Source organism: Brienomyrus brachyistius, chromosome 17, assembly GCF_023856365.1.
Source record: "Brienomyrus brachyistius isolate T26 chromosome 17, BBRACH_0.4, whole genome shotgun sequence".
NCBI classification, from domain to species: Eukaryota; Metazoa; Chordata; class Actinopteri; order Osteoglossiformes; family Mormyridae; genus Brienomyrus; species Brienomyrus brachyistius.
Genome location: NC_064549.1, coordinates 10,847,192 through 10,868,884, shown reverse-complemented (window position 1 = coordinate 10,868,884; position 21,693 = coordinate 10,847,192). Strand labels below are relative to the sequence as shown.

The 21,693-nt window shown below is 45.6% G+C and overlaps 2 protein-coding genes across 4 annotated transcripts in view; both read left to right on the top strand.

Moving 5' to 3' along the window:
- Positions 1–428: 428 nt before the first annotated feature.
- Positions 429–16,906, top strand: brwd1 (bromodomain and WD repeat domain containing 1). 3 transcript variants are annotated; one of them, XM_048980515.1, is made up of 43 exons: positions 429–875; positions 968–1,026; positions 1,142–1,171; positions 1,398–1,457; positions 3,254–3,404; positions 3,538–3,636; positions 3,728–3,888; positions 4,256–4,477; positions 4,567–4,667; positions 4,865–4,935; positions 5,178–5,278; positions 5,457–5,497; positions 5,635–5,736; positions 5,817–5,970; positions 6,119–6,253; positions 6,349–6,477; positions 6,593–6,818; positions 6,952–7,125; positions 7,226–7,409; positions 7,569–7,659; positions 7,751–7,885; positions 7,984–8,051; positions 8,146–8,362; positions 8,457–8,573; positions 8,654–8,761; positions 9,081–9,205; positions 9,320–9,402; positions 9,500–9,611; positions 9,717–9,778; positions 9,944–10,099; positions 10,610–10,730; positions 11,013–11,138; positions 11,238–11,307; positions 11,421–11,465; positions 11,561–11,686; positions 11,775–11,927; positions 12,034–12,206; positions 12,701–12,927; positions 13,017–13,148; positions 13,245–13,391; positions 13,593–13,910; positions 14,000–14,152; positions 14,250–16,906. In XM_048980515.1, exons 1-43 carry the CDS (start codon positions 827–829, stop codon positions 15,680–15,682), a joined length of 6,747 nt encoding a protein of 2,248 aa, XP_048836472.1. In that variant the 5' UTR covers positions 429–826; the 3' UTR covers positions 15,683–16,906. The 3 variants fall into 3 exon arrangements, with proteins under 3 accessions (XP_048836472.1, XP_048836473.1, XP_048836471.1); XM_048980516.1 differs by having other exon boundaries at positions 8,143–8,362; positions 13,596–13,910; XM_048980514.1 differs by having other exon boundaries at positions 8,143–8,362.
- A 678-nt stretch (positions 16,907–17,584) lies between these two features.
- mipepa (mitochondrial intermediate peptidase a) overlaps positions 17,585–21,693 on the top strand; it is a 30,579-nt gene continuing 26,470 nt past the window's right edge. Inside the window, exons 1-6 of the mRNA XM_048980366.1 lie at positions 17,585–17,973; positions 18,197–18,370; positions 19,591–19,679; positions 19,760–19,846; positions 20,282–20,345; positions 21,377–21,559. Of these exons, the coding sequence (XP_048836323.1) occupies positions 17,830–17,973; positions 18,197–18,370; positions 19,591–19,679; positions 19,760–19,846; positions 20,282–20,345; positions 21,377–21,559 (741 nt within the window). The 5' untranslated portion in view covers positions 17,585–17,829. The remainder of the gene's footprint in view (positions 17,974–18,196; positions 18,371–19,590; positions 19,680–19,759; positions 19,847–20,281; positions 20,346–21,376; positions 21,560–21,693) is intronic.

Below are 21,693 nucleotides of genomic sequence, written 5' to 3'. Positions count from 1 at the left end.
ACTATATATACTGATGTCGTTCCATTGGGACAAATCAAATATGGACAGTGACTGCATTGTTAAAACGACTTGCCCTTTATTTACAGATATAATACAAATTAACAAATTGATTGTTAATAAACTAACTTAGCATTCCATCTCATTACCAAAATGTACGCCCGCATAAATAGGCTTTGCAAAAAAAATGGCACCTTAATTTTATTGTCATCAGAGCAAAGTTACAAAGTTGCGCATGAATGCTTTAATTATTTGATATTGTTGTAAAACATTTGTAAAATTAGTTGACTTAAAATCAGTTTAATGTACGTCTACAAACACAATGACGAACTGTAACAGCATGCAGCCTGCGCACACGGATTAGTGAGATGTGACAAACAACAGCAGACACAGCCTTTTGTGTGCGTCGCCATTATCTCTGACGTCATCCATCCACAGACTCAACTGAAACCTGCGGGGAAAAGAAAAGTTATATTCGAACATTCGCTATGTAAATGGCACTCTTTACTGCGTCCGATATCACAGCAAAGGGTCTAATGCTTGGTAAAAAAAAAAACAAACGCCAAACTGCTGTCGGACAGCTGTTCTCCCATTCTTTGTTACAGGACAGAAAGAGGAGTGTTTTTTCTCCCCCCCACCCCCTATTTCCTCTCTTCTGGCGGAAGTATCTCGCAGAGCTAAGGCCTCATCCTTCCAATGGCGACCGAAAACTGGCTGAATAGAAAGCGGGAGCAACCAAGGAGGGGGTCAGAGCAGTGCAACTGAAATTAAATAAATATATCATACTATCAGTAATAATAAGTTCGGCTAAAAATAATCCCACTCAACTATGGCCGATTCAGTGGCCAAAAATCAAAATGTTTCGCTCGTTGAATCGGGTAAGGCTCATAAAAGTAAATATTTTTAAATATGTTAAGTATTTATAGCTATAATTACAGTTTCCTTAAATATTTTTCTCTTTCCCTTTTAGAGCTCTATTACCTAATTTCTCGTTATTTAACGACTGGTCCCTGTCGGAAAGCGGCGGAGGTGAGATGTGGTTCGATTACCGAGCTACTTTAGTTTATTTCCGTTTTAAAAATGGTTATTAATTGCGATGCGTACTATACTGGCAATATTAAACGCCGATTTTAATATATTGCAGGTCCTGGTGAGTGAACTAGAAGAATATCAGGTGGGTACGGCTCCGGAGCTAGCTACTGCTTCTCGCTTTTGCTGTCTCCGTAGACCGGGACGTAAAACTTGCATCACTCGAGTTTGTTTTTAAAAAAGCCCCTTCTGTATGACAGTCTCTCTCTCTCTTTGACATCACATGGCATTTCAAAACTAATTTCGATGGCACGATGGCACTTTCCCCCAATTTTTTCGGATTTTCTTAACATTGACCTTTCTTTTCAAAGCTTCTACCGAAAAGACTGGATTGGGAAGGAAACGAACATCCTAGATCATATGATGATTTGGTAAGAATACTTAATTCGGACGATAAATATCAGTTTAATTGCATTTTATTAATTGCCTCCGAATTAGTGAAACCCGGCTATTGTACGTGTGTACAAGCGAAGGCAGCACAGACGGGGACCAAAATGTTGTGTGGTGGTTTTGCCTCGTTATGTTTTTACGCCGAGAGTGTAGACATGAGCACAAACGAAATCGTTCACTTCTGGTTAGGTAGGTTAGGAACTGCAGAAACCTGATTAGATTGATGGCTGCATTTTATTCCTAGTGTTGTATTGCAGATAGGGTGGGGACTCCATGGGGGCGTGACTAGACAGCCATGGCTGAATTGACCAATCGGAGAAGCGGATTTATTGTGGCAGCGTCGGTTTGCATGTGACCTGAGTTCTGATTCGTTGATTTAGGTGATCTATTTTGCATAAAATGTTCTATGCCTGTTCGAGCAGGATCAGATATGTTTGTGTGAAACCAGCCACGCATATGTGACCTTATTTTTAAGCTTCGTGTTATTTTCAGTACTTTTCTGAGTTAAATCTAATGCCCCCCTGCAATTTATTAACGTTTGCGTCTATTAAACAAAGCTCCGGGCTTTAATGTTTCGACATGCCTCGACTTTGTCACGTCTTGCTGTAATGTAAAGGCAAAATCGAGACCTAGATCTGAGTATTTTATTTCTATTTTATACAGATGTGCTATACAGTAAATAAGAAGTGGTAGTTATAGATTTATTTCAATGTTATGTTTTTGAAACTACTCAAATAAACGTGTTCCAGGGGGTTGTTGCAGAACTAGGGCCAAATTGCCAAGACAATGTTACTGTTATAAATAATAGTGTTATGCTGTGCGTTGTTATACCACCACAACAGTGCCTAGAAAATGTATACCATGACAATTCATATGTTTAAAGATCCGTTAGGAAGACCTGTTGTCCTCCCTGTGTTTTTTTTTTTTTTTTTGGTAGTTATGTAAGGATTTGTTTCCATTTATACATTTTCCTGATTGATCCAAGTTGTGGTACAGCCTTCTTTGTATGGAGTGATTAAAAATAGACTTTGTTCTAATTTTAGTGTTTACTTTAGCCTCTTTTCCAGCAAGCAATCTATTACTTTATTTAGCTATGGCTAAACTTAATATATAGATCAGCACTGGCTTGTTATTAAGTTTAATGTAACTGAAGACTAAATAAAAAAAAGTACAGCTTGAATGGTATGGCCCTGCGCCGGTTGTTTCTTTTCTGTCCGCCAGCTTTCACCATTTATGCTTTTTATACTTAATAGCCAGCTGGAGAACTGAAATGGAAAATGGGGTTATTGCTTGTGTGCACAGCTGTAAAGCATGTGTGTCACAGCTTCCAGTTTAGCAGGGTGTTGCCTGGTGTGTAGAAGCTACATTTTATATGGTATGAAACTGCTCTGAGACCCAGGTGTTCAAAGGGGATTAGTGCAAATTTCTAATGAATGTTTCTGAACTAAAGGTGCTGCAGTACTTGTGTACACTGTTGTAAGGGTGACGACCACATACATATAAATAGTCCTGTAATCTAGAACTTTCCCCTCCCACGGTAATTTCTCCTAAGTCGTCCTGTTAAGGTTTGCCTATGCATCTGCTGCTGTGCTATTTTGTCTAGGAGACCAGTGTGATCTTGAGAATTATTTAGCCCCGACGTGCGTCTCTGAGCATCCGGACTCATGCACACCCTCAGCCCGCAATCTAGCGACGACACGCCCGCACTCCTACAGCAGCATCATATCGCTTTGCTTGGAAATACGAAGGAAAAAAAAATGCTTGTTTGGCTTCACAGGTGGCTGCAAACAGGCATCTGGCACCGGACCACCTGCTGCAGATATGCAAGCAGATTGGTCCAGCCCTGGACAAAGAGATACCATCCAGGGTGTCTGGTGTGCGCTCCCTACTGGGGACGGGGAGGCACTCTCTGCTCCGAACGATTAAAGGTGATGCTTATTTATGATTTCATAAGTAACGATTATTCCGCCCACTTGCCATCAGAGTATGTGTGTGTGTACAGAATATACCTATCAATGTCATCATCACCTGTTTGCTAATTTCTAACTTGTTTCCCTGAAGATTGCCAACAGTTTCATAGGAAAGGTCCATTCTTCGCTGCACTCCATAGGGGGCGACCACCAGAGTTGCCTTTGAGCTGTAGGGACCCAGCAAACATAGGTAAGCCGCCTTCTGTAGTCGCTACCGTCCGTTTTTGTGTCATCGGCGGGGCGTCTCCTGGTCCCTCGGCCTCAGCCTTGTTTCTGAACAGTGGAGGTGTGCCGGGGAAGGGAGCTGACGGGAGTCCAGCGCTTCAGCTCCGTGAATCCCGTCAGCAACTATCTGCACATGAAGATGCAGAGGAGGATTCTGGGGCACCTGTCAGCCGTGTATTGCATTGCTTTCGACCGGACTGGTCTCAGGATTTTCACAGTGAGTCAGCTCTTCAAGCTCTGAAAGCTTGTGTGTGTGTTTGTTTGTTTTTTTTCCACTTTCTAACACGGTGCATCTCAGCTCGGTGTTTGGGGATCCCCAGTTAGTCCACATTTTTGCTCCTTCCCAGCTCCCACAAAAAACGTGGCCTATGTGGGGGGGGCCAGAAGAAAACTGGCCCGAAGGCCAGTTTGAGAAATACTACTCTATGAAGATCAGTAATCTTCACTTGCATATGTTTTAGATGATGTGCGGCGCAGTCGCTCGAATCCTGTCTAGGGCTTTGGGTGTGTCGATTGTGTGTTTTTTCCATGTTGTGCTGGTTTCCATGTCTGTAGCCCCTCTTTCTCGGCATCACCCCCCATAGGGGTCTGACGACTGCCTGGTGAAGATCTGGTCCTCTTTTGATGGGCGGCTCCACTCGACCCTGCGCGGGCACTCGGCGGAGATCTCTGACCTGGCCGTAAACTTCGAGAACACTTTAATAGCTGCCGGCAGCTGCGACAAATCGATCAGGGTGTGGTGCCTTCGCACCTGTGCTCCAGTGGCGGTTCTGCAGGGTCACAGCGGTTCCATTACCTCCCTTCTGGTAGGTGAATCCCTCCCCACCCCACCATTACCCCCACCGATGCTTAGTTGTTTATGTTCTTGTTGTTAACAAAAAATACTTGTGTTCAGTTCTCTCCATTTGCCAAGGGCTCCAAGAGATACATGGTATCCACAGGGACAGATGCGACCGTGTGCTTCTGGCAGTGGGACGCCAATAAAATCAATTTCAGGTGCCATTCGTTCCGGAATGTTCCATTTTTGTGTGTGTGGGTTTTTTTTTTTTTTAGAACTAGGCTAAGAAAGGCCTTAGGTGCTGATTATGGGCAGCAGGCTAGTTCTCAAATATAAAAATGCGGTGTGCTGTAAAAGATGGAGGTGAACTTGCGTGACGCAAAGGTAATATTTTTGTTTGTGTTGTTTCTGGTAGCGATCGCCCACACAAGTTTACAGAAAGGCCTAGACCAGGGGTTCAGATGATCTGCTCTTCCTTCAGTGCCGGTAAGAATGGGAAGAAAAGATGATTCCCAGCCTTTTTTTTTTCCCCCAGAGTAATTAATCGGTCATTAATGGAAACCAACTCAGCTGGTGTTTCAACATTCACAGAGAATATTATATACATGTTACATCATTAATAGCACTTGCAAAGAGGAAGGTAGTTTTGATTTATTACTACAGCTAGTTTGATGACCTAGTTCAGGCATGAGATCCCTTGAATATCAGCTTCTTGCAAAATGCTTCAGGTGGCATGTTCTTGGCAACGGGAAGCACAGACCATGTTATCCGGATATATTACCTGGGATGCGGCAACCCAGAGAAAATGTCAGAACTGGACACCCACACGGTACGGCTCGCCTTTAGCTTCATGCACACGCAAGTCAATTGGCGAATAAACGCGCTTAAAAATACACGTAGGTTTTTCCTAAATAGCCCAAGATCCTGCTGAATGCATCTGGCTTTTGGAATTGCGTGTACCTTGTGCCGCTTATCTGCGTACTGATTTTAACCCCCTTTCGTTGTAGGACAAAGTCGACAGCATCCAGTTTTGCCATTCTGGGGAACGGTACGTTACGATTATGGCCCTCGCATGCAGAGACTTGGAATTTGGATTCGACTGTTTTTTTTTCTACAGCTTCACAATGAGACAGGAAAGCTTGAGGTTTTTTTTGTGCTCTGATGTGTGTCTTCTTCCCCTTCAAGGTTCGTGAGCGGCAGCTGTGACGGTACAGCTCGGATATGGCGACTCCAGCACAACCAACAGTGGAGCAGTTGCTTGCTGGACATGTCCACCACCCTCGCCGGGTAGGCCCAGAACTTACCAAGCGTTCTCCTCAGCACTCCAGCGCCCGAGGTCATCAACTTACACCCTGCCCCCTCTGCAGCTCCCAGCCCCTGACAGATGAAGAGACTTTCTTCAAGTCCAAAGTGACGATGGTGTCTTGGGACCGGCATGACAACGCGGTCATCACCGCCGTCAATAACCACCTGCTAAAAGTGTGGAATTCATTCACTGGGCAGCTGCTTCACATTCTGAAAGTAAGAGGAAGCTAGCCGTTTGTCGTCAGGCTTCGTAGTAATGAATGTTAACATCGAGAGTAACGGATGGAAGACCCACAACTTTGAATTATCACCCGCTTGGTTCCGTGGCCCTAGCCTGTGGATCTTCTTAAATCCATTTCTCCAGGGCCACGAGGCAGAGGTGTTCGTGCTGGAGCCCCATCCGTCAGACCCCAGGATCATGCTGTCTGCCGGGCACGACGGGAACGTCTTCATTTGGGACATCACCAAGGGTGCCAAGACGCAGCACTACTTCAACATGGTAGGAAAGCAGAACTTTGTGTGACGAATCACGTCCAGTCGCCGCCCACCTGACAATTATCTGGTGACCCTGGCTGGTGCCTCCTCCATGTGCAGATTGAGGGGCAGGGCCATGGAGCCGTGTACGACTGCAAGTTCTCCCCTGATGGCCAGCATTTCGCTGGCACCGACTCTCACGGCCACTTGATTGTGTTTGGGTTTGGCAGCTCTAAGCCGTATGAGAAGGTAAGATCAAGAGATCATCGGCCTTCGTCGCCTTTGTTATGGTTTAACTGTGTTAGCCAGGATGTGAGTTGTTGCATGTAGTTGAATCACAGATGGATTACATCGCTTTTGACAGCTTCCAGACCAAGTGTTCTTCCACACGGACTACCGGCCACTGATCCGGGATGCCAACGGCTTTGTGCTGGACGAACAGACGCAGCAGGCACCTCACCTCATGCCACCGCCCTTCCTAGTCGACGTGGATGGGAACCCCCATCCGCCCCGCTACCAGAGATTGGTCCCGGGAAGGGAGAATTTTGCAGATGAGCACCTGGTGCCCCAGCTGGGCTACGTCGCCACAAGTATGACCCTGCTTCTGCCATCATGTAGAGCTTAGGGGAGGTTTTTGATGTTGGTATGCTGTACTGTTAACAGTTATAGTTGATTCAATGGAAGATGTGTGTCCAGGAATTTATAATACTCTGTGTTTCTCAGGTGATGGGGAGGTGGTGGAACAGGTGATTAGCCAGCAGACAAATGAGCAAGAGGAAGCCAGGGCCCAACCCAGTGCCCTGGACCAAGCCATCAGGCAGCTGCAGGAACAACAGAACCGGCAAGACCATCCGGATGCGGCAGGACTGCATGCAGTGCCCGGAACCCCACGCAGAGGTATCATCTCCACTGCTTTTGGGTGTACTAGTCTCCACCCTCTCCATGGTTTCTGGGAATCGATGACATGGATCCATTCAACATTACTTACACTCTGTAGCGTCTGTTGGCCCCGGCGCCGAGCTGCAGCTGTCCCCGGGCGTGGGCCTCCGGCGCATTGGGCAGGTGGAGGGTGTGAGGCAGATGCACCAGAACGCCCCACGCAGCCAGATGGCCACCGAGCGGGATTTACAGGCATGGAGGCGCCGGGTTGTGGTGCCTGAGTTGCCGGCCAGCTCCTACAGGTGAGCCCACAAGGCGAAGCAACCAAGTGATTTTTAAAATAAAGCCAATGGCTAATTTAAATACTCCTAAGAACCAACATGTGTACCATACTTGTAGCATATTGAGAGCAACCTCATCAGACGCAGTTGTTGATGCTAATGATCACTGTGCTCTCTTAGTTTGCAGGAGGACTACAGAATATGCAAGGCGGAGGAGGAAATGGTGCTATACAGCACCAGGAAACGCAGGGCGACGCACGGGAGCTGCCGCGTGAGTTGGTCGCTTGCCGCCAAGACGTATGGTCCTGTTTGGTGGAGCAGGCTTTGCCCGCGACTAACGGCGGCGTTCTGTTTCACCACAGGATGACTCTGATGATGAGACGCCTTACGTCAAGCGACCACAGTCCCGCAAACAGCGGCAGAACCGGAACCGACGCGCCATGACTGACCTGATAGAGATCTCTTGTGAGGAGGGGGAGGAGACGGCCAGCTCTGAGGTAACCTGGGCAACCGAACTGAAAAGTTTTGATTGGTCTGCCAAGAGTACCGCTTGAAGGTCTTGCTCGTCTGATTGTGCTGATCTGTCTTGTTCCAGGCAAATGACATGGACAGTGACATGAACTCCTCAAACTTAGAGGAGGAATGGAACAGTGACAGCTCAAGGTAAGCCTTCTAGAAGCTTCTGGGTGGGTTTCATTGTCTATTTGCAACAGGTTCCGACTACGACCTGCTTACTGACGGTGCATTTTTTTAGCAGCCATTCCTCCAGCGAGTACTCAGACTGGACTGCAGATGCCGGCTTCAACCTGCAGCCGGCCACTCCCGTCTCAAGGAGACGTGGCCGACGGCGAGCTGTCGTCGTTAGCTCTGAGGATGAAGAGGAGGATGAGGATGTCATGGATGTGGCTTGTGACGAAGAGGAGAAGACCCCCCAACGTCGCAAGCCGAAGAAGTCTAAGGACAAGACGCCGAGGGTAATAATCTGAACCTGGCAGATGTCTGAGGACATTGCTTACTGTGTTTGATTGGGGATGTTGTATGTGACGCTCCCATTTCGCACCTCAACAGTGTCCAAGTAACCGGCCATCCATGAACAGAGAAATCTCCAACGAATTCCGACCCTCTACATGGATCACAGATGTGATCCCGAGGAAGTCTCCCATTGTCCCTCAGATGGGAGATGAGGTAATTCCTCAATGGGATTTGCCATGGTCGTAGACATCTTCTTCTGGCTGAACCCCTCTGATGTCGCTCCTTTGTTGCAGGTAATCTACTTTCGACAAGGTCATGAAGCCTACGTGGAGGCTGTGAGGAGAAGCAACCTGTATGCTATTAACCTGGACAAGCAGCCGTGGAAGAAGATGCATTTGAGGGTATGGACCTTGTCTCGCATTATTGAACACATTAAATGAGTAATTCATGGGGTTCCTGATGGACAGCTTGTTCATTTGGAAAGTTCCCTAAACCCAGAGGAAGACAATGGTTATTTAAATGGAAGTGACAGGAGGAAGGAGAGCACAGTCTTTGGTAGGATGGATTATGATGCACGGTCAGTTGTTGACTAGTTTAACCTATTGGACGCTTGAGTTCTCAGTTGGTTAAACCAGACGATGACTGTCAGCTGACTGAAATGCCTCCCACTGTGTTATGTTCTTCATACACCGGTGTGAAAATTCATGCTCGCTTTGGCAGGACCAGGAGCTAGTTAAAGTAACCGGCATCAAGTATGAAGTGTGCCCGCCCACGTTGTGCTGCCTGAAGTTTTCTCTCATCGACTACGGCACTGGAAAGCTTACAGACAAGTCGTTCTCCGTCAAGTAGGTGCCCAGTGATCCAGTGTGGCACTTTAAGAGATGAGGAGGGGGGGGGTTCGGTTGGTTGGCTGAGATTGCGCCTCGGCTTGCACTAAACCCGGCACATCTTCCTCACAGATATCACGACATGCCGGACGTGATTGATTTTCTCGTGCTGAAGCAAAGCTACGACGAGGCCCGACAACGATCTTGGCAGCCGAGTGAGTCCTCCTCCGTCCGTGAGTCCATGGGGTCCATGCCTTTGCCGTCCATGATGCAGCTCACACTGTAAGATGCGCCCACTTTTTTGTGTTGCAGTGGACAGATTCCGTTCCATCATCGACGACGCCTGGTGGTTTGGGACCATCGTGTGCCAGGAGCCCTATCAACCTGAGTATCCTGACAGCCATTTTCAATGCTTCAAAGTCAAGTGAGTGTTCCCTACAGGAGTAGATGTTTCTGCCCACAGGGACATTTTGTGTGAGGTCACGTTTTTCTCTCAAATTTTTTACCCCTTGTGTAACACCTGTAACAGGTGGGATAATGGAGAACATGAAAAGCTCAGCCCCTGGGATGTGGAGGCCATTCCAGAGAATGGTAATTATTTTGGAATAATAGTAACAAGAATTTTGTAGTTTTTGCTAGTAAGTCTGCGAGGTCGTGAGGATGGCTGATGAACTATTGACTTGGCAGCTGATGCCGCTTTGATGTCCAGTGAATGTCGTTAGTCTGATCCTTCGTTGGCTTCCCCATCCGCTTCAGCCCAGCAGCCGGAGTCGGTGGGCGGAGGGGTCCCAGTGACAGCCGAGGAGATGAGCGAACTCATGTACAAGCCCCTGGAGGGGGAGTGGGGGGGCAGAGGCCGAGATGAAGAGTGTGAGCGGATTATTGCTGGCATCGGCCAGCTCAGTCAAGTCGGTCAGTTCGTCCCCTTCGCCCCCAAAATGTTGCCATTATGCTCCTATTATCACCAGATCTTGTCCCATGTCGCCAATGCGAATTGTATCACATGACATGACCCACTGATGAGGAACAAGTGGTATTTTCCACTCTGCCTTCTCTTGGCAGTCTGTGTTGATATGGCCTTTAAATATAATCATGTTCCTTTTAGTGTGATACCTGCTTTAGAACTCTATCTGCCCTGTCTGACCAGTTTTCAAGTCTTCATTTTCCTTCCGTGCTATAATGAGGTGGTTGAAGTGTCTAATATCACAAAATGCTTTCTTGGGAAATATGAAATGTGCCAGAAGTACTTTGCTTCAAGACATTAAATATTCAGCACTAATTTGACTTGCATACTTAAATGGGTTGTGTTTTGCCTGTTCCCATAACAACGATGCATGACGTGTTGCATTAAAAATATGCATGTTGTCACGTGACTGCCGTTATTTAAGCTATAGACTGACCCATGCTGTCTGAAACTCCTAGACATAGCAGCGCCTTTCTCTGGCCCTGTGGACCTCATCCAGTATCCCACATACTGCACTGTGGTCGCCTACCCCACCGATCTGGCCACTATCAAGATAAGGCTGATGAATAGATTCTACAGGTCAGGTTCCTTTTTATGTTAAATCCTTTATATTCCGTTTGCAAGTATGAGCACAGGTACATTGGAATTCTTCCCTTTCCTACCCCACCTTGCTCTCCACAGCATCGGGGTCTCCGTGCAGGTGTAACAAACGTGCGGCCCCACTGAAGCTGGGGGGTGGGTGGGTGGATAGCTAAGGGCTTTACTCATGACCCACGGACTATTCTGTTGAGGCCTGAACCGGCGATGTTCCGGGTCACAGACACAGGGAGTTTCACATGCCTTTCATTTCCATTGTTGCAGGCGGATATCAGCCTTAGTGTGGGATGTGAGGTATATTTTGCACAATGCAAGAACCTTCAACGAGCCCAGCAGCAAAATCGCCCACTCGGCCAAAGTGATCACCGAGGCCCTCCTGAAATTTATCAGGTAAGTTTAGCTCAAATTGCGATAATTCTGTTAATAAAGCACAACAGAAAATTACAAGCGAGAGAAATAATACCTGTGGTTGGCATGTTTCTGATACAGCAAATCTGACTGCACTGACATAATGGAGATCTACAATGCTGTAGAAGACATGGACTGTACTGACGATGAGGTTGATGTCCTTCAAGAATGATACAGCCTGGTCTTTCTCGTTGATGACATGAGTTGTTGTTCTTTGCTGGTGGATTTTGAGGCTCTGACACATTTTGTCTTCTCATTAAATAGGATCTGGATGGTCCAGGTACCTCTTCTGCATCCAGAGTGTTTCAGGTATCAGTTTTTGTTTGTCTCCTCACAAAGTCTACAAGAGATACTATATATATATTCTTTAAGTATGAATGTACTTTCTCACACATTCCATCCAGAGAACGATGGAGGTTGTACCTGATAAAGATGCCTGGAAGGACCAGTGTAAAAGCTTGTTGGACTATATCTTTGAGTGTGAGGACTCCGAACATTTCAGGCAACCCGTTAATCCAAATGATTATCCGGTAAGGGCAATTCACGCGAGGTGGGGTAGCCAGACGGGTCTTTTTGTAGCAGACTGGGCACTCAGATATGTGACTCGTCTGTTTTCAGGACTATCTTGATATCATTGATACTCCAATGGATTTTGGTACCATCAAGAGAACCCTGGAAGAAGACAGATATGACAACCCTATAGAACTTTGCAAAGATGCTAGGATGATCTTTGTTAACGCTAAAGTCTACACCCCAAACAAGCGTTCCAAGGTTTGTTGATCATCTGAAGCCATTGCCTCTACGCGCTTTGATGGGAAAGGTTAGTGGCTGGCAGAGCCGCTCGATCTAATGGTTCTTGTTCCCTCTTCACGTGCAGATCTACAGCATGACCCTGCGGCTCTCCGCATTCTTTGAGGATCGCATCAGGGCGATCATATCAGACTACAAGACCGCCGTGAAGAGCAGCCAGAAGCTGCGGCGCAGCCAGAGGTTCCGGAAGAAGACACAGCACCAGCAGCTAACCCCGACATCCAGGGGCGAAGCTTCCAGGTAGCCCACACTCTATTGAAATCAACACCCAGGGTACCCGCCCTCATGGGAAAACCTGGAAAAGTTTTGGAATTTTGGAAAAAAAAAAAAAATTCTAAGCTCAGGATAAGTTTTGGAATTCTTGGATAGGGAGGAAAGGTTTTGGAAACTATCCTTGTTCATTTTTGTTTCCCGCTTCGTTCCGCAGTGCACTAATGGAAATGTACGATTGGGAAGTCAGTAATTAACAAATACTGTTCTATTTACCTTTAGTGTTGCAAACTTGTGGGTTTTAGAAAAATTCCTTATGGTACTGGAAATGTCATGGAAATTTATTCTGCCAGAATTCGGGGAATCCTGAACACCAGATAACCAAAGTTCCCAGCCAGCAGAATTGAGTTGGTGTCCTGTGTGTCTCCTTTTGGTTTTGCACGTTTGAAATACCTTTCAGGTACTTCAAGGCTCAGCCTTTGGTCCTGGTACCATTTTGGTCTAACTGTCATATTGTCCTACAGTCAGTGGAAGGCGGCTGTAAAAACTCAGGAAATGACGGAACCGTCGTCCAAGACGTGTCAGAAATCTACCTCAACCAAAGTGTCTGCCACGGAGTGGTCCCGAGGGAGGCCCCGTCGCCGGAACAGCTTGTTGGCACGTTCTTCCTCTGAGGACTCTTCAGCATCCTATCACGGGTCCACCAAAGCTGCATCAGAGTCCTCAGGAAGCAACATAGAGTCCACGTCTGGTACTGGAATTTTTCTGTTAATGTCTATCAGCACTTGGTGTTCTGAGAGTGACGAAATAAGCCCCCCCACTTCAAACATGCTTTTCCAGACTCTGATGGCGAAAGTGCATTGTCTTCAAGCAATTCTGGGACGGACGATTCTCAGCAGCCAGCCGTGCCCCGTTCTCAGCCTGGCGGCCGAGTGACCCGAAAGAGGAGTGCCGCAAAGCGGAAGAAGCGAGGTCAGCCCATGTGGACCGACCGCTTCTCTCCTCCCCAACCTGAGTCGTCCACATCTGAGTGATTTTGTTTATCAGCTTTTCCCCTGTCTACCTCAGGTTCTGAGAGTGAAGGGGAACCCCAGGGGTCCCTCAGGGGAGAGGAAAGTGAAGATAACAGACAGCCCTCCATGTCCTCCTCTCGGCGTTATCAGATGAGGAGCACCAGGGTCACCAGGAATAGTGTAGCTGCTGCAAAGAAAAAGGGTAAAAAGAGTAATAATCAGGTTCCTGTGTGGGAAACCAGCTTTTTGGGCATTGTGGGTACCGGATTTGTCTGACATGAAAATTTGTAACAATTTTTGCAACTCAAAAATATTCACTAGTTATATGGGTTAGACATGGACTTACAGTTTGTTCATTGATGAAGATGTTCTGCCACTAGAGGGAATATTGCTGTGTCCACAGAAGGTATCGCTCAAGTGAATGGTCATGCCAGGGTATCCCGCCGGGAGAGGCGACCTCTCTCCTGCTCCGAAGTGGACCAGCTCGAATCCGATCCTCCCAAAGAGGTCGAGGCAGTCGGCCGGAGGCCTCTGACGAGGAAGACGGCGGCAGCAGCCGTCAGCAAGATGAAGCTGATGGGTGCTAGCGAGGAAGACGAGGGATCTCCGTCCGAGGCAGAAGGCCGAAGGAAGGGCAGCCGGCGCCAGGCGGCCAGAGCCAGCAGGCGGATGGTTGTGCTCGACAGCAGTTCGGAATCTGAGGAGCAGGCATCTGGACTGAGTATGTGTCACCTCCTCCCTCTATTGTCATCCGTTTGTCAGCATTTTCAGTTGGGTTAGTTGGTCACTTGATGTCTGTATCATCTTTAGACTCTCGGAGAACCAAGAAGTCATTGGGCGCATCTGAGGCAAGTGAAGATAGTGGCACAAAGCGATTCACTTCTCGCCGCCACCAAATTGGGGATGAGGCGAGACCCAGTAGCCGTAGAGCAGCCAAGCAAGCAGCTCTGAAGGACAAATACGGTGAGGCATTATGTTTCCATTTGAAGCTTCATGTAATTCTTCTTTCCATGCCAAAAATAACACCATTGTTTAACCAGGGTTTGTGTTCTGTTTTTAGACACTGGGTCACGTGTTAATGGCAACTGCAAGAAAGTGGATGACTCTGAGAACAGAGAGAGTTCTTCTCCAGAAAGCGAACAGGAAAGAAAGAGGGAAGATAGGAAAAGTCTTCAGTCTACCAGGAGGACTACTGCAACTGCTCTCAGTGTGACTGATCTAGGGAGCGAGCAGGAGGAGGAGGAGGAGGAAAATCCTTCTGGAAGCAGAGTACGCAGCTGCTTCACAAATAGGATGGATACCCAGAGAAGTTCTGGGGAGGAGAGTGAAGATCAAAGTCTCCAGAAGCATTTTTATCGTAATGGGAAGAAGGTCAGTCAGTTTGAATCTGCATCAGGCAATAAGTACTCTGACAGAAAGAAGAAAAATCCATCAGCAAGTCAGAGACGCGCATCTTCCACAGACATTGACATTCAACACAAATCTCAGAAAAATTCCTCTGTTTTAAGATCCGAAGAATCAAATGATCATCAAGGAAGGAGGAGGAGGAAACCATTAGAATCCGAGGAAGACTTTCAAGATGAAAAGTCAAGTGAGACCCAAAAGTCCACCAGACAAAGACAAAGCAAGAATGGGCCTAAAACATGTAGTGACGATTATTCTGATGCAGGTACTAAAGTGAATGACTCTGTATCTGATGAGGAGGATGACACAAAGGATAAAATGAAGGGAAAAGCAAAGAAAAGCCAGCCAGTGTCTTCTGATGAATCTTCGGAGAGCGATGAGAGAACTTTTTCTGGCAGACGAACCCGTCTCCGCACTTTACCTAAAAAGAACTATGTCGCAGATGATTCTGAGGAAGACTCTGATGGCAGCAGGGAGAGACAGTCCGTAAAGAAAAGCGCCACGTCCGAGAGGATGTGCCTCCGCGAGCAGGGCAAGGCTCGAAACGGAGGCTTGCAAAGTGCGCCTCCCTCCAAAAGCAAACGTGTACGCATTTCAGAATCGGAGGATAATGCCGACGACAGGAAGCATGACTTGACCGACGTGGAAGAGGATCCCCCAGTAGCAAAGAGGAAGAACGGCATGCTGCAGAAAACCGGCACGCCATCTCAGTCTGGAGAGGACGACGGAGATGAGGTCAACGATTCCGAACCACAGAGATCTGTCAGCCCCGGGTTGCAGAAAAGGGGTTGTCGCAAACAGCAGCAAAACAGTGCAAGCTACAGCGGTAATAATGCCTCTGATAGCGATGAGAAATCCTCTAGCTCAGAGTTTCTGTGCCTGAGCACAGGGTCCCGGAACAGTCCAAAGAGGCGAGGCGGGAGGAAGCGAAGGGATGCCCATGACAGTCCTGTCTTTCTGCCCCGGAAAAAGAGGCGGAAATCGTCTGACACTGACAGCGACGACTCGGCCAGGAAGCCCACACGATGCTCTCGGATCAAGACACGCAACTGTGGGAAGCGGACCGTGACCTATCATGACAGCGAGTGAAGGACTGATGTTGCTGACCAGCTGGACAGCCAACGCTAATAAAATCGAACTGACTAGCCATGGGAAGGTAGTAGCACTGGAACTTTCGAAGCAAAAATAAAAATGCTGTGAATCCGTTTAATTCAGGGATATTTATATTTTCTGTGAAAACTTTTCAGTTGTATGGATCTGAAGCATTTACCTACTGGCTTGACAAAGATCCTAGCGGAAGTCCTGTCATGTTCTGGGATGGAGGGAAATGAAGCAGCATATTGCTAACCTGCTTCTGTTTTGCTTCTATGATTTGGCCAACTTAAAAACTTGTGGGAATGCATTGCCAGCTTAGGTGCTATTTTAAAATACCTCTCTGATTAATCATTTTGCTGGCTTGCACTAAAACACACACCGATGAGGTATTTCATACACTAGTTTTTTGCATTAGAAACTCAGGGGTCAACTAAGTTTACCTTTAGACTCTAACATGCAGTTTTTCTTTCATATTTTTGAAAAGATTAAATGAGAGTAAATAGTGGTCTGTAAAGGTGGCAGTTTCTATTGAAGCACACACTGGCCTGAGCAAATCCACTTCACCCCCCTAAACACTCCTTTCGTAAGCCACACATATTATATACTGTAATTTTGTGAGGAATACTGAATGTGAGCCAAAATGTACACGCGTGTTATACTTTATGTGTTTTTTTTCCCCCCTCCCCCTGAATATTTTGTATGCATTCTCATGAAATGGGCTGTATATATGTGATTTTTTTTTTTTGGTGGGAGGATGTGATTTGGGGAATGTTCATCCTGTAGCAAAGTAATGACTATTTAATTAAATTTGTGAGCTCGCATTATTTTTCATTTATATACACTTAAATAGCAAAATTAGTTTTGATTGGTACCCATTTGCCAAGTACAGAAAACCAAAAAAGTACTTATTGCAAAATACTGTAATTTCTCACATTGGGAAGATATTTTAGTGTTCGGTGTAATGTACTTTCAGTATTAAATTCCTTCTGAAATAAACGGCAATGTGCTTTTTAAAGCCAGTTGAATCAATGACGTTTCTCGTTTTAAAAATGACGGTCTTTATATACATTGTTACGTTAAACTTTGAGTTTCTGTTGGTATCTCATGCACTCTTTCTTATGAACTGATTCCCCAAATTGTGCATTTTGGTTGTAGAGTGAGCAAGGGAAGGGGATTGGATGCTGACTTTATAGTGAATAAAATACAAGTAAAAGCAAACGTATGTGCATATTTTATGTTTAACTGGAACCTTTTAGGTACGCTTTATAAATAACTCACAAGAAATTCTATTACACAATACGAATTATAAGTATTGCGAAATCTGAACGTGTTTTTCACCGCAGGTGGAAGCAGTAAACTATGATTCAACTTGTATGGATAAATGGATTCCCATATTTACAAAGAGACGCGTAGTCGCATGCATCCTGCAGACTGTCAGTAAACAGAAACGGCATCAAACATGAAAATGTAATTCATATTAAAACAACAGTACTACAGTAAACAAATTTTGAAAGGTGATATGCAAAAGCCTTTGCATATCTAATTAGAAGCTGTGGAGTATCCGTACGGCTTTCGGGTGGAAACTTTATTACCTTGTAGTTAAGAATGATTAAAATCAGCACTTCAGATGGGACAACTGTTCTCTAGATCTACCTACCATCGGGGGTGTAAACTACAATTTAAGTGTCGCTTACATTTGTCGTCATCGGAAAAGAAAAACTCACAGAAATTGTGGTGCCCACTTTCGCCTCACTGACGAAATAGCATTAATAGTATTAAACGGGATTTCTCACTTTGAGAAATAAATAGCGGCCTTTATTCTTTATTTTAATTTATGTACTGTTTTAAATTAAGAAGAAAACATTTGTTAGTTCTCGGATATAACGTGAAAGTGCATATTCCGAACGATCGTCTACTGGCACCCATGTGGACCCGTTTGACACACGCTTGTCAGTGTCAGGGTTGTCTCCTTCAGTTTTACCTTCAGTGCTGCAGTCTGATAACGGCAGGAAAACGAGAAATTGAATGTGTTTGCTAGCCTTAAGAATTGCGTTTTGTTTATTAATCGCCGACGGTATACGGCAGTAGCTGGCTAGAAAAGGACTAAATAAGCGGCTGTATCGCATGCCTGCCTGGGTGCAATGTTCGCCTGTAAGCTATTGCTTAACGTCGCACGGCATACGCGGATAAGGCAGATATACAGAAATGTTACTACTTGGTCTCCAGTGGGAACTGCTTTTAATGCAAGACAACAGAGAAGATTTGACTTGTTTGAGAAGAACGTGGTGAGTTTATCTCAAAAGTGTTGTATATTTGTGGCCATACGTCTCAATTTTCCCTAACGTGTCATCTTTTTGGGGACTTCATTGTTTTTGGGGACTTTCATGTTGACATTTGCTTTCTACAGTCGAGACACGATTCTCTTGTCCATATTTGACTGTTTATCTGGCATGAGATTTGCATGTATTTACTTGTGGTATTTAATCTCTGTTTTGTATTTTGTCATAGGGCTTGTTTGGCGTTCCGGAGCTGAGTTCTCCAGAAGGCTTTGAGGTTGCCCAGGAAAAAGCTTTGAAGGAAACTGAGCAGCTGGTAGAAGAAGCATGCAGCAGCCCCCCCGGAGCACAGACTGTGGCAGCCTTTGACCAGCTATCGGACAGCTTGTGCAAAGTCGCTGATCTGGTATGTATTTTTTTTAATTCAGCGTTTCTGTCAATAGTTTAACAAGTTAAGACAAAATTTCCTGTGTGAGAACCTCACTTCTTGGTAACTGCTGTGATATCCGCTGACATCTCCTGGACAGACAACATCACAGCAGTTACCAAGAAGGCTCAGCAGCGGTTATACTTCCTGAGGGTCCTCAGGAAGCACAACCTGGACTCCAACCTGCTACTGACCTTCTACCGCTCCTCCATGGAGAGCCTGCTGACGTACTGTATCACTGTATGGTACGGCAGCTACACCAGGGCAGACAGGGAGGGGCTTCAGAGAGTAGTAAAGGCAGCACAGAAGATCATTGGCTGCCCTCTCTCCTCCCTGATGGATATTTACACCTCCCACTGCCTCAGCAGAGCAAAAAACATCGACAAGGACAGCTCCTACCCTGGGTCTGATCTGTTTGACCTGCTGCCCTCAGGGAGGCGCTACAGGTGCATCACAGCAAGGACAAACAGACTCAAAAACAGTTTTTTTCCCAAAAGCCATAACCACCCCAAACGTCCACATGCCCTGACTGGACAGTAGACTGCAGTCTAACCCCCCAACCCCTGGACTTCCTTCTATCAACTGTGCAATATCCATCACCTAAATGGTACTGATAACTGTGCAATACCTGTATACTGTGAAATATCATTGCTCTGTATCCAGCATCTCCACTCTACTCACTGCACATAATCATTATTACCCACACTGCATATCACACTGTATATTCATATATTTAAAACCCTAATTCAGTTATTTGTTCCATATGTATATAGCGCTACAGAACTTTTGCACTATTTGTTTACTGTCTGTGGTGTGTGCATGTTTGCACTGAAGGTGCTGCTCTTAATCTCATTATACATGTGTATAGTGACAATAAAAGGCATTCACTCACTCATTCATTCACTCATTCACTCACTCATTCACACTCACTCATTCATTCACTCACTCATTCATTCACTTCCTTCAAGAGCTGGTTCTTCACAGCTCTTGAAATGCGAACAACTTTTGCTTCCGTGCCGTTCAACAGATTTCAGCCACAGATTTCAGCCACAGATTTCAAATGTAATTATTCTTACCTTTGAGGCAGAAAATCAAACATGCTAGTGTTCCATTTCATGACCCTCCCTAAGTCTCCCCTGCACATCTTATCATGCTTTTTTTGTTCTTATTAGCTGAGAGCCAGTCCTCTGTCTTTGCAGGCCGACTTTGTTAAGGTGGCTCACCCAGACCCTGCATTCCGGGATGCGGCGGAGAAGGCGTGTTTGAAGATTGGCACAACCGTAGAGAAGTACGTGTTTTTTGGTGGCGTCACCATCGACAGGAATAGGCTCCCAACCCTCATTTTATGTGTCTCGTTTTGTCCGACAGGCTGAACACTAATGTTGAATTATGTAAGAGTCTGAAGGATCTGCTGGACAACAAAGATATTCTGGCAACTTTGGATCCAGAAACAAGGTATTCCTGTTCTCTTTTCAATCACATTTACTCCTGGTTATCCTTTTTCTGTTCTCGTACAAGCAGCTTTACAGTCTTTGGGCTGCTGTTAATGAATTATGACAGTGTAAAGTATAAAGCCACACGCAAACAGTGTTGGGGATTTCAGGTTCAGAAATTAAAAAAATCCAAACAAGGATTTTGTTTCCACCAACCAGTTGAGCATAAAGAGTCACAGAGTACTTAGCTGGTTGGTAGAAACAAAATCCTGGTCTGGACTTGTAGTTTCTGGACCTGAAATGCACCCTTATTTTCACATTATTGGATATTGGTATTCATAATTGTATAATGATATTGCTCTTCATTGTAATATATTTAGCAGACGACTCATGCTTTACATTTTGTCATTTTTACATTTACACTGTTTTCTCTCATTATGCGAAACCTTACTTTCAGGAAGGTCGCAGAGCTCTTCATGTTCGATTTTGAAATAAGCGGAATTCACTTGGATGAGAAAAAGGCGAGTTCAACAGAACTACGGTTATCTACTTAGTTTTTGCTTGTTTTTAGTATTTCCTACTTAATAATGGAAATTGCTTCAAACAGCTCCTGAGAGGATTGCTGATGTTTTAGCTTTGCTGGTAAAGTCCTAATATAGTTATTCGTATGATCACATATATGATATGTATTTTTTTATTTGTTTGTGTTGTAACTTTACTATAGTAATGTTACACTTGCTATATCACTGTTCACTCAGGTATTTATGAGACACAACTAGAAATAAAATAAAACAAGGCTGTCATCTTCCCATCTGTTTTCTATAATCTGTTGTTTCCTGAGTTCTGTAATAGGGCTGCTGTGATTACAGGAAACGGGGAGTTTGACCACAGCCAGGACTAGAGGCACACACACACACACACACACACACACACACACACACACACACACACACACACACACACACACACTTCATACACTCCTTATCATTGTGGGGACTCTGCATTCATTTTTATGGGCATGGTCCAAATCTTAATTATGGCAACCTTAACCCCTACCCAGCCCTAACCCCAATCATAAATAATTCAACAAAACCTAAGACTTCTGGCTATTTTAGTTTTCTGATCGCGTTTTGATTTGTAAAATTTGAGGTTAATTTTGTGGGAACCTGAAATACATCCCAAAAGTAACAGGTTTTACCACATCGTGGGACCAGTTGGTCTCCACAATGTGGTAAATACAAACCCCAACACACACACACAAATACACACCAAACGCAACTTAGGATGATCAATTCCTTAATTCCTCTTGAGTTTGAAATGTAGGTGGGAAACTCATGCAGTCATGGGAAGATCGCTGAACTGGATTCGGTCTCCCAAACATGGGAATACAGTGTGACAACCTCCCTGCCTCCTCATTTATGACGTAGAAATGAAATCAGTGAGCAGATCTGTTTGACCACATCTGTCATTGGTATAACTGTCGCCATGACACTTCAGCATGTATGAATGGTGGCTGAGAGTGAGTCTTGGTTCTCCTCTGTCCCCCCTATAGAGGAAAAAGGCTGTCAACCTACATGTTAAGCTGCTGGATCTGAACCATGAATTTCTAATGGGCTCCCACCTCCCGAACAAGATAGAGAAGCGGGCCCTTCCGGAACACATCCGAAACCAGTTTTCATTCGATGGCAATTACATTCAGATCGGGGGCCTGCATGCCGAGTCGCCCGATGACCTGGTGCGTACATGGTTCCCGCCAAGCTGGTGTACTAATATACCGCAAACATGGTAAAGATTGGTGTTTGTATAGTATAGTGTATATAATGTAAATGATGTTTGCTCTTGCATTCTTTGCACGGTGGCGGTTCCCAG

Coding starts and splice junctions, on each gene's coding strand:
- brwd1 (XM_048980514.1), top strand. CDS start 827: ATGGCCGATTCAGTGGCCAAAAATCAAAATGTTTCGCTCGTTGAATCG. Junction 6,478..6,592: donor GCTCTAAGCCGTATGAGAAG/GTAAGATCAAGA, acceptor CGCTTTTGACAG/CTTCCAGACCAAGTGTTCTT. Junction 13,392..13,592: donor AGCTGCTGCAAAGAAAAAGG/GTAAAAAGAGTA, acceptor CTGTGTCCACAG/AAGGTATCGCTCAAGTGAAT.